Genomic DNA, 13,746 nt, shown 5'->3' on the forward strand with positions numbered 1-13,746 from the left:
TGGGCCACAGTCAGCCATGTGAGTCTTACATCCTTAACCACTACGCCACCTGGTGGCCATTAGGGTTATTTTTTTTAAGGGTAGGAAATGGGAGGAGAGAAAATGGAATGTAAATCCAGTTTTTTTGGATGTTAATGGGCTAAAGATGCAAAGACAACTGGTGCCCTGTGGTTTTATGTAAATTTGTTCTTATCTTTTGGGCAGATTTTGATTAAGCACATGTGACTTCCTTTAGACCCATACTGCTCTGCAGATTCAGGCAGCTCGTGCCAGTTGCTTTTATTGCCATGCAAATGACAGCTCATGGAACTGTGTTTCTGCATGTGTCTAAAGGTCACCGTGTTCACCCAGATTGGCTGCTCTCTATAGGGAAGGGGTTCTGTGGCCCAAAAAATTGGGTAATCATTGTTTTAAAAACCTATTTTCTGCAATACTTCTCAAAGCCTTTAATTTGCTAATGTAATTAACAGCTGCAAGAAGGGGTCTTTTTGAACTTGTTGAATATGCACCTTCTGGAGGGTGGCCCTGAGCATCTTACAGAACTGGCTTCCTTGGAGGAGACTTTGGGAAATGTTGGTGTGGCAGCTCAGGAGCAAGGCTGTCTGCACAAGTGTCACAGTGCAGATCTGAGAGATGATGTTGATTATTTGGCATAGGACCCAATTGCAGAAATACCCATAGCACACTGCCCAGGGGCCTCTGGAAGAGTGAAGGTAGCCAGAAGGCATGTGCTGTCTACATATGAAAGGCATGTGCTGTCTTCCTTCTGCTGGGGTCTTTCCTGGTGTCCATAACAGGTGGGGTGTGTGACCATCTGTGCCTGTGACAACACAGAAGCTCGAGTAGTCGTTAGGCATTGTCTCGAGAAACAGCGGTCTCAAGTTAGAAGTAGGACATGTATACTTGCTGTCTCTGGGAGCCGGAGGCCATGGCGTGCTGGATAATGTTGTCTTGTCTTGGATGTGGAAACAGAGCTTCAAGCTGAGTGAGTCATTTTATGTTTGAGGAGAAGGCACCCTGGCTTAAAGGAAGGAAAGTCTGGACCAGGCTGCCTGAGAGATCTCGGGAAGCCTCGTCTCTCCTTCCCGGTTGTCTGGTGCTGCATTGTCTGCTCCTCAGAGACAGTTGCCTTCAGCATTTGCCCAGTTCCGCCTAGAGCTGCCCTCCGATTTCTGCCACGCCTGCCCTGTGGGAATGCGTCCTGTTGACGGAAGACACGCAGGAGACACTGTCCTGGAGAGGCGCTGTCCAGGCAATCACAGTCGAGTGCTGCTTCTCATAGCGCAGAGCAGATTCCTGCCCGCTCTGAGGCCTGGCGCCAGAGCCTGGCGCCGGGGCTGTTACAGCCCTGTCGGTGCTCGTGTGTGCTCGTGGAGACGCAGGTTCTCGGTCCAGGCCGCTCCCGGCCTCCCTTGCCCGGGTCTCGCAGGTGCTGCCCGTGCTCTCACTCGCGAGTCTGCCTGCATTGTGCTCCGCTCCAGTCTCCAGTTCTGGGTGGGACTAGTCTCGCGTGGAAAATTGCTCAACTATCAAATGCTAAATAACTTGTGTATACTGCACGGTCTTATTTCATTTTTATAATTTTGTTTTTGTTTTCTGTTTTTTGTTTTACTTTTACAGTGAGTGTTGAAAAGATAGACCTGAAGGGATTATCACACACAAAAAATGACAGGAATGTTGAATGTTCCTTTGAGGTAAGATGCTAAGTTTTTTTTTTCCCTCTCTCCTCTAAGAGATAGGAGGAACACATTTCCATGAATAGGTACTTTTATTTATCTAAGTGAGATAGCTGTGCCTTTTTGCAAAGCTCTGTGCAGTGCCACATGAGAGTGCCGGGCTGGCCACATGTGGCCACCTTCACAATGGGGGCGGGTGCTTCCTGCTTGATGGCTGTGGCCCTCACTCACTGCCCCACACCTGAGGCAGGGCCGTGGCTGTGGGCCAGCCTGGAGTTGGCAGTTCCATCTATTAGCGCTGAACTTCCCTGTGCCCTGTCTGCATTCAGCAGTGGGAGGATATTAATGGGACACAGCTTGGGGGATGCTGGGAGCATAAGCGAGACTGCCCGTGCAGAGCGCCAAGCACAGTCCGGAATGGTAAGTGCCTCCGATGAGCTTTCTGTGTCTTCTTCACATTTACTCGGCGACAAAAGTGCCTTGGTCCTAGCCAGGAACAGTGTCTATGGCGGTGTGCTAGGTCCAGTAGTCACTAGAGCTGGGCGAAGTGAACTCGTGAGAGTGGCAACGCACTGTGTGTTAGGGCGGGGACCTGCTGGGTGCTCAGTTCACCTGAGCTCGCCTCTCTCACTTTGGGTGCACAGGGCCGAGCCGGAGCTGCCATGGCAACTGTGCCCCCGCACTCTCCAGCCCAGGCTCCTCCAGCTTCCTTGGGACAGCGCTAGCTCGTGGCCCTTGGCCTCATGATCCAGGATGACAGCGAGGGCTCCCATCCTCACGGGTGTGTGTCAGGCAGCAAGGTGCTGGGTGAAGAAGGGGAAGACCACTTTTTATCCTCTTTAAGGAGCATTTCTGATTGCGACCCTGGTGTGTTGTTGGCCCCAAGCCTTTGACTGAGAAGAGGTAGGGAGAGGCGTCCTGCTACATGTCCGCAGCTGGCCAGCAGGGCCTGTCCCTGCCTGCTGTGCTGCTAGGCTCTCTTTCAACCGCATGCCTCACTGAGCCCCCCTGGGGAGAGTCTGTGCCCACACGGCTGGGAGCATCTGTCACAGTGAGGCTGTGGCGGCGTGAGGATTGTCGCTCTGTGCAGGCGATGGAGTTTTTAAAGACCAAAGAGACATCAGAATACCTCAGCACTTTCATTGCCAGAGGATAGTGCCTCAGTGCGGTGAGGAGATGCACCAGGCCCCAGGGTGCCATGTGCCCTCCCACAGTGTGAGGGAGTCGCTCGCTCGTGACCACTGGATGGGATCTCAAGAGCTGCAGAAGCCCCAGGTCCCAGCGTCATCAGGGTTGGGCCATCCTTACAGGCCTTGGGGGTCCTGGTGACACCGCAGGGCCTCTGGCCTGGAGCCCAGCAATGGCCTGTGGCCCTCGCTCGGCGCTCGCTGTCATCTCTCACAGAGGGGCACACAGCAGTCTCTGCAGGACCTGCATACTCTGGAAGGCTGGCCTCACTTGGAGGACATCTGTGCCCTACTCTAGTTACTCATGATGCAGAGCCGGGCGACCGAGTGCCTGGGACCCTGGGGAGGGGCATTGGCAGCAAGGCAGGGAGCCTTTGGGGCCCCTTCTCATAGGCAGTGGGGGCCAAGACTGGGGAGGCCCCCAAGCCCAGCAGTTGTCCTCATGGGTCCCATGGCCCTGCACACATGGGGAGGAGAGGCAGAGGCTGTTCTCAGGCCGACCCATCATACTGTGCCCGCGGTCCAGTTTGGATGCTTTCCCCTGGTGGTGGAACTGGGTGTCAGGGACTTCAGAGCTACGGCTTTCTGGGACGCTCCTGCTGTGGGGCTGGGCAGCCATGCTCCGGCTGTCATCCTCGCTCCCCAGCAGTCCAGGCCATTTGCTTTTGTCCTGACTCAACGTGTCCTGGACTTCTCAGGCCAGGTCGTGCCTGATAGATGGTCATCTTAGGCGAAGGGAGGGTGTCACATGAGCATTCGAAAGTGGGTTGTCGTCCTCACAAACGCTGCCCCTTTGCACAGCGCGCACCGCCGTCGTGTGCAGGCACCGCTGGGGAGCTGTACCCTCTGCCGTAAGGAGGTGGCTGCAGAGTGGTGGTGGCTGCATCGGGCGTGGCCTCCTGGCAACCTCCAAGTGTACAGCCGCTGCAGCTTCACAGCTGGCAGTCAGCACGGACTGGCCACAGGTGCAGGTGGTGAGCGGGCGGCTTCCTGGGATTCTTAAACGTGCTATCTTTCTCTCAGCCTAAATGACCACGCCTGGGGTTTCCCTGGAGATCTGTTGATCTCTCTCTCTCTCTCTTTCTCTCTCTCCCCCCACCCCACCCCCATCTCTTTGTCTTTCTTTCTCATGGTGGAGTACATGCATGCATGCGAGAGTGCGAGTGAGAGGGGCACTCCCACACACGCCCGGTATGTTTGCTGGCAACCAGACCAGGGATTTGAACTTGGGTGCCATGCAGGATCTAGTGTCTCTCTTTTTTTTTTTTTAGAGATTTTCACTGTAGGGTGCGTGCGCTCGCCAGACAGACAGAGAGAGACATAGAGACAGAAAGCGAGAAATCACCCCCCAGGGGGGATGGTCACACCGCAATCCCTTCTCCTCCATTCTCCTCTCGGGATCTTGGGCACGCACGCACACGCGCCCGGCGTGAGTTTTAAGCCACCGGGTCCGGGACGCGAACCGCGGTCGACTACGTGGGAGTCCAGCGACATAGCCATTACACTAACTGCTGGTTCCCAGGATCTAGTGTCTCTTGAGTAGCACATTGCCACTGCTCCAAGGAGCCAGCCCAAATTTTCCTGCTTTAGAATTCAACGAGTCAATTCTAAGAGACATATAGAAAAAAAACTAGAGTAATCAAAACAATTTTGAAAAGAAGAAAACCTTGGGGGCCAGGAGGTGGCATGGAGGTTAAGGCAGCTGGACTCCACCTGGCCAACTCTGCAGGGGCTGATTTCTCACCTGCCCCCTCTAGTGAATGCATGCACGCTATAGCAATCTTCTAAAGGAAGAAGGAAGGGAAGAGAAAGAAGAGTTTGGAAGACACACTATTTGAATCAGAACTTCATTTTCTCTTTTTTTAAGAAAAAAAAATTTTAAGAGATTTTTGCTATAGGTTGTGTGTGCTTGCTGAAGACGCAAAGAGACACAGAAAGCAAGAAATCACCCCCCCCCAGGGGGATGGGCATGCCACAGTCCCTTCTCCATTCTCCTCTCAGGATCTTGGGCATGCACACACACAAGCCTGGCGTGTTTTAAGCCACTGAGTCTGGGACTCGAACCATGGTCAGCCACGTGAGACTCCAGCGACATAACCATTATGCCCTCTGTTGGTCCCCAGGACTTCATTTTCAACCTCAGTTGGTCACACTATGGTGTTGCTGCAGGAATCACGGCGAAACCGAGAACGAAGGGAAACTCCAGAGTCTGACTCCTGAGGGCACAGCTAAGGGACTTTTGACAAAGATACAAAGACAATTCGCTATGGAGAGGACGGTCTGGTCACAGCAGATTCTGGAAGATACCATATGCAGAAACCAGAGCACTGACTCGGGCCTCCCCTCAAACAAAAGCCAGCTCTGGGGTGGCATGGCGCTTACGGTGGCTGGGTCCTACATAGCTGATCATATGGTTTGAGTCCCGGACCTAGCAGTTGAAAACACACAGTCACGTGTGTGCGCACCAAAGCTCTTCTTTTTTTTTTTTTTGGGGGGGGGGGGGTTTTCGCTGTAGGGCGCGTGCACTCACCAGACAGACAGAGAGAGACATAGAGACAGAAAGCGAGAAATCACCCCAAATCGCCCCCCAGGGGGGATGGGCACGCACGCGCCCGGCGTGAGTTTTAAGCCACCTCGTCCGGGACACGGACCGCGGTCGACTACGTGGGAGTCCAGCGACATAGCCATTACGCTAACTGCTGGTTCCCATGCGCACCAACGTTCTAAGGGAACAGAAAAGGACTGGCGTGGCTGTCTACCCCCCCACACACTTTTCTCACCCCTCTCCTTTTATCGTTGCTAGGCATATTCCCAGCAGCAAAATTTGAAAAAGAAAAGAAAATGTTAACTCAAAATTGATCATAGACCTACATGTAAAACCAAACACTTAAACTTAGAAAGCACAGAAGAGAGCTTGGTGATTTAAGCAAGATAAAGTGTTCTTAGAGACAATACCCGTAGAAGACAGGATGACAGACTGGGCTTCATCGGATTCAGAACTTGCTACCTGGGAGGCACCCTGAACCGAGTGGAAGGGGAAACACAGGTCAGGTGGAAATGTCTGCGGGTCTCACGTTTGGTAGGGGATTTGTATTCCACGTAGGAATTTGTATTTCATGCTAGGAAAACAACCATCCAAAAACAGGGAAAGGTCTGGACAGACAGTACCGTGGAAGCTGTGTGGAAGCAGAGAGGCACGAGCGGGCAGACGCTCTGCACCGTCCACCTCAGGGAGGCACCGACCAAAGCTGCGGGGCAGTCTCCGCTCCCGTCGCCCGCGGAGCTGGCGTCTCACACTGCTGCTGGGGGTGTGAGATGGTGAGCTCCTTTGGAAAACAGTTCAGCAGTTGTTTCTCCTGTGACCCTGGCTTCCTTCTGACCGGGACAGTCAGGGTCTTCCCGTACTATGATGACCCCTCCACCACCGCCAGCCTGCATGGCTCTGGTGTCACATGGCAGTGCCCTGCCACCTGTGCCACCTGTGGGGCCCTTGCCCTTATCAGAGGGGGAGAGAGGAGAAGGGAGGCAGAGAGAGGTACCTTTTATGGACAGGGTTTCCTTGTGTCAGACCCCCCTGCCAGCCTCCCAGATCTGCAGGACTGTAGGTGCTCATAACTGCACCCAGCCTTTTAGGTCGGCCTGGGACAGCCTGCGCTGCTGCTCCGTGCAGCATCCGGCGTGCGAACCCCGTCGGCAGCTTCTCTCTGGAGCATGCACCTGTGGCATGCCCCATCAGTCCTGTGCCTGGCATCCGCCGAGGGCAGTCGCTGCGTGTGGTCATACAAATGTGTACATGCAGCTTTGTGACAGCCCAGACTGCACACAGCCCGGCTGTCCAGCCACGGAGTGGACCCACTCCTGCTCCGTCCTTGCCACGGAATGTGCCTGCCAATCAAAGGCGGGCTGCGGGGCGATGGTCTCCGTGTGTAAGAGAAGCCAGGCTTCTCCTTCCAAAAGGAAAGGGCACGCGCCGGGAGGCCGTCGCAGGTCTGTGTATGTGTAGCTCTAGCGCCTGTGAGCTGGTCTGCCGTGACCGGGAGCACATCGCCATTACGCTAACTGCTGGTCCCGGGGCTGAGTTTCAAACCCACTTGAATGGCCACGTGGGATCTGGCTCCCTCAACCACTCGACCTTAGAGCTGACCCAGCTATTTACTTATTTTAATAAATAGGTTTTTTTTTTTTTTTTGAGAGAGAGAGATTTTTGCTTTAGGGCGTGGGCACTTGCCAGAAAGAGAGAGACAGAGAGACAAAAAGCGAGAAGTCACCCCTCAGGGCGGATGACCACACCACAATCCCTTGTCCTCTATTCTCCTCTCAGGATCTTGGGCATACTCGCACACACGCCTGGCATGAGTTTAAGCCACCATGTCCGGGACTTGAACTGTGGTTGACTACATGGGAGTCCAGCAACATAGTTATTATGCCATCTGCTAGTTGTGATTTAACTTTATTTATTTATTTTTATTTGACCAGAGAGGGACAGAGTGGGGAGGCGGGGCAAGTGGGAAAGCAAGCCACCAGGTCCAGGATTCGAACTGTGGTTGGCCATGTGGGAGTCCAGCACCCTTAACTACCATACCACTTGCTGGCCCTGGTAATTTTTTTAATTCAAAGATCTTTTGGTACAGAGAAGGTACTAAAGAAAGGAGCCAGCCAGTGGCATGGTGGTCAGGGCAGCTGCATCCCACATGGCCTACCCCATGGTTAAGTTCTGGACCAGAGGCTTGAAAGAGCACCAGGTCCCCGTGTGCATGCATGCAAAGTCCTGAGAGGGGAACAGAGGAGAAGGGATTGTGGTGTGGCCTTCCTCCTAGTAGTGATCTCTTACTTTGCCTCTTTCTCTCTTTTCCAAGTTCATTGTTAAGAAACTGAAATAACTAAAATTTTATAAAAATGAGTTTAGTTCATTTTAAGAGTATGTGAGCACATACACTCTTATAGCAAAAAAAAAAAAACAGAAACTTTTCTTTACTTATCACCCATGATCAGGGAACGGGAAGGGAAGCTGGAAGCGCCCCAGCCCCGGGAGTACCGCCGTGGCGCCCCGCAGGTCCGTGGGGAGTGCTGCGGACACCCCTCAGTTACCCAGACATCTCATTCGTCTCTCTCTTTTCTTTTTAAAGTTTAGTTTTCATCTGAAAGCAGTACTCCTGTTCTGAGTGTTTTATTGCATATTAGCAAATAACAAATCTTGGCAACCATTTTGCGTTTTCGTTTTTATCGGATATAAATGTGCCCACTTCACACGGCACGACGTGCAGGAGGGGGTGTTGCTTTTGACGTTTGCCCTCGGCACGGCAGTGGGAGAGACCGTGGCCGTGGGAAGGTTCCCAGTCAGAGTCACATGGTAGAGTCAGTCCTGGTGCGTTTCCTCTCTTGCCCGACATCCGTCTTTCCCGGAGCGTGCGTGCGCGTGTGCGTGTGTGCCCGCCTTACCGACAAGCGCTTAGGCCGCTCCACTCCTCAGGTCCTCTGCTGTCCGCGTCCTCTGGTTACACTCAGCCGTGCGTGGCGGCCTGTGGACTTGTCCCGGGATCCCGGCCCACCTCCCTTGGGTACCTGCCCTTGGTGCAAGTGTTTCTGTTACCCTCGTTTGTTTGTTTGTTTGTTTGGAGAGGTTTTTTTTTTTTTTTTTTGCTATAGGACGCGTGCGCTCACCAGACAGACAGAGACAGAGAGATAGAAAGTGAGAAATCACCCCCCCCCCGGGGGGATGGCCACGCTGTAATCCCTTCTCCTCTCGGGATCTGGGGCACGCACGCACACGCGCCCAGCGTGAGTTTAAGCCACCGGGTCCGGGACGCGAACCGCGGTCGACTACGTGGGAGTCCAGCGACACAGCCATTACGCTAACTGCTGGTCCCTGTTACCCTTGTTTTTAGCGGTTGCTCTAGTAGCTTCAGGAGGGTCCTTAGGAGGCATGGTTCTTGAGCTTCCTGTCTGAACACCGTCTGCCAGGACACTTGGCATGTAGCAGGTCCTGGCTAGACGTGGTTAGAAATCGAGAGTGTGGCCCACTTGGTGCCCGCTCTTGTGGGGTGCACGGGGCGTGCCTCTGCCACGGCGAGTGCTGAGCGTCTGTTGGGCCATGCTAGGGCTTCCTCTGAGGCCCGGGCACCTGCGTTTCTGGGGGTGCGCGCTGCGTGGGCTCCCTCTCATCCCGTGGCGTGGAGACCTCGAGCTCTTTGATCTGCAAACACAGGTCTGCGCCTCTGGGAACCGGCTCTATTTTCTCATTCTAAAACCCTCGCTGTCTGCATGTCGGATCTTCAGACGGTCCTTTCCCTGCTCTCTCCTCCACTTCCTTTCTCTATGGGCCCCTTGCGTCTTCCACTCCGTGTTGTGAGTGGCTCCTGGCGCTTCCCTCGGAGACTGCTCCTTTCACAGCTCCTGCTCTCGGCGCGCCGCCACCTCTGGCTCACAGAAACGCTCCTGGGACGGGGTCTGTGCTGCCTCCCGGCTTCTGGTTCTGTTCAGGCCTCGGCCCTTGCTGTGGGCTTCGGCTCCCCTGGGGGCCCAGCAACTTCTGGGTCCTAGGCTGTCTGCTGCCCCCAGGGACGTGTTGGCGGCTTCCGCGGCATACAGGCAGGTCTGCTGAGAACCGAGTCAGACAGGGATGCAGAGCGTGAGATGGGCCGCTGCAGACCCGGTTGACATGAGTCACTGCAGCACATCTCAGGCTGCCATGGGTGCACACCCTGGGGCGAGTGGGCAAGGGCAGCTGAGGGGGAGACCTGGGCAGCCTAGACCCCAGAGCATGGCCTGGTCCCAGTGCCTGCTTTCCACCGGCCCTTGGTGGAAACGGCGACTCTGCACGGGAAGAACGGTGCGGGAGTGCCCAGCCTAGACTTGTGGCAGCCCTGTGAGGCAGGGAGCTGATGGGGCAGCCTGCTCCATGCGTGGGGGCCGTCGCACACACTGACCTGGGCACGGGGCCGCGTGCCTGGCGGAGTGGATGCGGCTGTGGGAGGAAGGAGAGCGCAGAAGCCCACCTGAGGCAGAGGCAGGTGCATGGGGGGGATTCCCGTGCAGTGCACTTGGAGAAACGCTGGGCGGCGTCACAGTGCGCCAGGCAGGCGTGTGCATGTGCTGGGAGCTTGCCCTCCAGTCAGATTCTGCTGCCTCCAGCAGCCGCTTGGAGCCGCTCCCCTGATGTCTTCCAGGACTGCTGTGAGGCCCGAGCATGTCAGGCCTCAAGAGCGGCTGGTGGGGCCGGCCACGGTGGTTCAGGGAGAGCCTCGGCGGGCCTGCACCCTCCCCACCAGCGGAGCTTTCTGAGAGCCCGAGGACGCACATGCTCGCACCCTGCAGTGGTTGGCAGCCGTGGGCAGGGCCGGCCAGGAAGAGCAGGCATTCCCAACAAGCAGAGGCGGGGCGGCGGAGGGGGTTGTGGCATCTCTTCTAAATCGGCGTCCTGTTTTCTTATTGGGCAGTAAGATACTGGGTTGTCGGAAAAGTCATGGTGTACTTTATGTTTTCTAGGCAAAAAGGCGTCGCGACTTTTCCTATAACCTGATGTGCTTGCTCATTTTATTGCCTGACTTGAAACCGACGGCTCCGTGTGAATTTCAGGGTGAAGCTGATATTTGTGGCTGCCCCTCCGGCCAGCCCAGCTGGCTCTGCCCCTCCGCTGGGGGCCTCCCTCTTCCAGGCAGACCGCGACTCCAACCTTCTGGAGCACCTTCTGCCCGAGGGCCAGGATCGCGGGGCAAGGCTCTACCCCCTTCCCAGGACTTGGCGTCCACGTGGGGAGACCGGCCTCTACAGAGTCACACAGACCACAGCAGGGCCACGTGTGGGAGAGGCCGGGGCCTGCCGGGTGCAGGGGCCTCGGAAGCCCTGCACTGTCGCTCTTCCTCCCCTGCCCACTCGCTTCTCTTGGCGCAAATGTGCTCACGCCCTGGCGGGGGTTCGGGCCCTCTCGTGCTCCCATAGCACCCTCCCCCATGGACACGGACCCTCGTGTGGAGGGACCGACTGCTGGGGACTTCCTGATCTGCGACTCGTCTGTGAGCAGCAGCCCATGCCCGGCTCAGATGCTCCGCCATGAGCGTTGGTGGCCCCTGAGCTTGGGGGCAAGCTGTAGGCCCCGTGCTTGAGTTCTTCAGTGACATTGACAGGAGGCGGGCTCTAACGGCCCATCTTCCTGTTACAGATGGGGGGGGGCAAACACCTGCTCAGCACTCACCTGGCCCCTGGGCTGGCACACGGGCAGAAGTGTGTGCTGGGAGCAGTATGTCTGTTTCTAAGGTTGGTTGGTTTGCTTGTTTTTAAGGTCCTGTGGTCTGATTCTTCAGTAACGTCAGTAACCAAATCTTCCTCTGAAGTGACTGACTTTATTTCAAAGGTAAGGTGACCAGGGGCTCTTCTAAAAGTTAAAGGTCGATTCCCCAGCGGTTGACAGCAGCTCCGAGTAAACAGCAGGCCGTTCCTGTGGCCGCTGAGTGTGCAGCCTGTGAAGCTCAAGGCCGCTGCTCGCAGGATGCAGCCACACCAACCACACCGTCCACGTGAGCCATGTGACCGTCCACGGCTGTGGCCTATTGTGCTCGCCAGAGGAGGAGGCAGAGAGATGCCGCACACAGGCCCCGGGGCCCCACGGCCTTGGGCTGGGGCAAGGGCGGCCTTGGCACTCAGCGGTCCCAGCTCCGCGCCGAGCTGTGTGAGCGGATGAGCGGATGTGTGGATGTTCCCTTTCGTTTTTAAACTGGCTCAGGAGTTTAAGAATATCTTTTAAACAAAAAGTCCTGCTACTGACTAAATGCCTCTTGTCTGTGTAGTGTGTAACACACCCTACCTGTACGTGTGTGGGGGTCTTCAAAGGCTTCATGGAGAATAGGCATTTGGGAGAAGAGGCTTGGATTTCCTTTTTTTGGTGCTAAAGTTCGACTTGGACTTGGTTTCCCGTGAACTCCCGCAGTCCCACTGTCCCCCTCAAGGCTTGTGGTGCGGCCATCTTTGTTAGTGGGTCACGGGCCAGCCCTGCGGCCCAGTGATGAAGGGAACCCACTCTCAGGTGGGTGCCCCCGCAGTTCAAGTCCTGGCCCTGGTGGCTTCAGAAACACGTGAGGCACGTGTGTGTGCGTGCTCCAGATCCCTGAAGGAGGGAGAGATGGAGGACCAGGGCTGTGGTGTGACTGTCCCCGCCCCCCGTCCCTCTGTGGTGATCACGCACACACCGCGGCAGTGAAGAGAGGGCAGTGGGCCGCAGCCCAGGGTGTCTCCGGGCCTCTGTGGGGCACGTCCTCACAGCAGGGCTGGGGGCCTCTGGGTTCTGCTGCTTAGAGCCTGTCGGGCATGACACACACCGTGTGCTGTGCCTTGCAGGGGGACCTTCTCCCTGGGAGTCACTGTCCCTCCGTAATGCTGGAACACCCCATTGCCTCTCTGCTTCTCATTTGTAAAAAGGCCATTTCTCTGGCCTCCCAAGGCTGGCTCGGATGCTGGCCCTCGCCGGGCTGGGTGCGCGTGTTCCCCAGCCAGTATGGACCCCCGTGCGGGGCTTCCTGACCTTCACGGGTGCCAGGCTCGTTGCTGTTCATTTGGAAACACTCTTGTCCATCCTCTCTCATTGTCTCTGCCTGTTTTCTGTCTCGGGGGCTGACTGTGGGGGTCCCCATCCCTCCTGCATGTTGTCCATCTTTTTCACGAGATCCTTTAATGTGAGTCATGGTTATTTCAGAGTCCCTGTCTGGTACTTCAAACATCTGCGTTATTTTGAGTCTGGTTCTAATTATTCCTTTCTCTCTCTCTCTCTCTCTCTGTTTTAAAACAAACTCATACTTTAATTCTATTTTTCCTTGAACTTTGTTTAAATGTTTTCCCCTTCATTTGTGATAGGATACCTATGTGCTCGCGAGAGAGTGGGAGAGGGAAGGGGCAGCTCCACAGGGTCTGGCCACACCCAGCCTCCCCCGGCCCCTCACCCCAGCAGACCCCGGACTGTCTGGCCACATCTGGTCTCCCCCGGCCCTCAGCCCAGCAGACCCCGGGCTTGCATGCACGTGCCTGGCATTTCTCAAGTGAACCTGGCTGGGGATTTGAACTGAGGCTGCCGTGTGGACTCTGGCTTCTCTTGAACAACACCTTCCTGTTGCACCACAGAGCTGGCCCAGGGCTTCATCTCTCAACAGTAGTCTGTCCCTTCCTCCTCCCGCTTTTGCTGTGCCATGTGTCTTGCAAACTCTGCTGAATGCTCGGTACCCTGTTGGGAAGACCCCGCAGACAGGAAGACACGTTCGTGCCTGGGACAGGCCTGCCGAGCCTTCGGTGGGGTCCCAGTCAGTTTGAGCAGGAGCTGGGCAGGCTTCGTCTTTGGTTGTCGCCATGCGTACCCTGGCGTGTCAGTGCCCAGCATTCCGTCATGGCCTGTGGCCTGTCCCCTGGCTCCTCCCAGGGCAGATCCTTCCTGCTCGTTTCCTGTGCTGGCCTGCACTGGGAGCCAAGGCGGAGTGCTCCCTTTGCTCAGCCCAGCTTGGGCTTTCTCAGCCTTCCTGCCCTCCCCACAGTAGCTGACCTCTGCTTCATGCTGGTGCAGGATCCCGGCCCAAGTGGTCTCTCCCTTCTCCAGGCCGGAAGGTTTCACCCCTCTCCTGGGAGCAGTGGGTCTTTGCTGCAGCCTGGTGTCAGACATGAAGCGTTACCTCCCCTCTCTCCCCCTGTGAACATGCTGGCCATGCTCGGCCTTGCGTCTGCTCATCTCCCCAGCAACCACTGCCTCTGCCTTGTGCCTGCCACAGGTGTGACAGGTCACGTGTCCTGTCTCTCCCTAGAGGGTCAGTTCCTGCATAGGTCCCGTTTATGCAGTGGCCTTGTGGCTCAGCTCGCTGGTGGCTCAAGCAGTTTTGCTGGCCATTGCGGGGGCGGGGGGGGGGGGGCGT

General features: G+C 56.1%; 1 protein-coding gene across 1 annotated transcript in view; it reads left to right on the plus strand.

The window, feature by feature from the left end:
* The window catches only part of LOC102499047 (zinc finger CCHC domain-containing protein 14), a gene marked incomplete at its 3' end in the record, with an annotated part of 72,788 nt that overhangs the window by 47,699 nt on the left and 11,343 nt on the right, over positions 1-13,746 (plus strand). Inside the window, 2 exon segments of the mRNA XM_027773443.1 lie at positions 1,621-1,694; positions 11,142-11,213. Of these exon segments, the coding sequence (XP_027629244.1) occupies positions 1,621-1,694; positions 11,142-11,213 (146 nt within the window).

The sequence above is a fragment of the Tupaia chinensis genome, unplaced genomic scaffold, assembly GCF_000334495.1.
Source record: "Tupaia chinensis unplaced genomic scaffold, TupChi_1.0 Scaffold000355_1, whole genome shotgun sequence".
Classification (NCBI taxonomy): domain Eukaryota; kingdom Metazoa; phylum Chordata; class Mammalia; order Scandentia; family Tupaiidae; genus Tupaia; species Tupaia belangeri.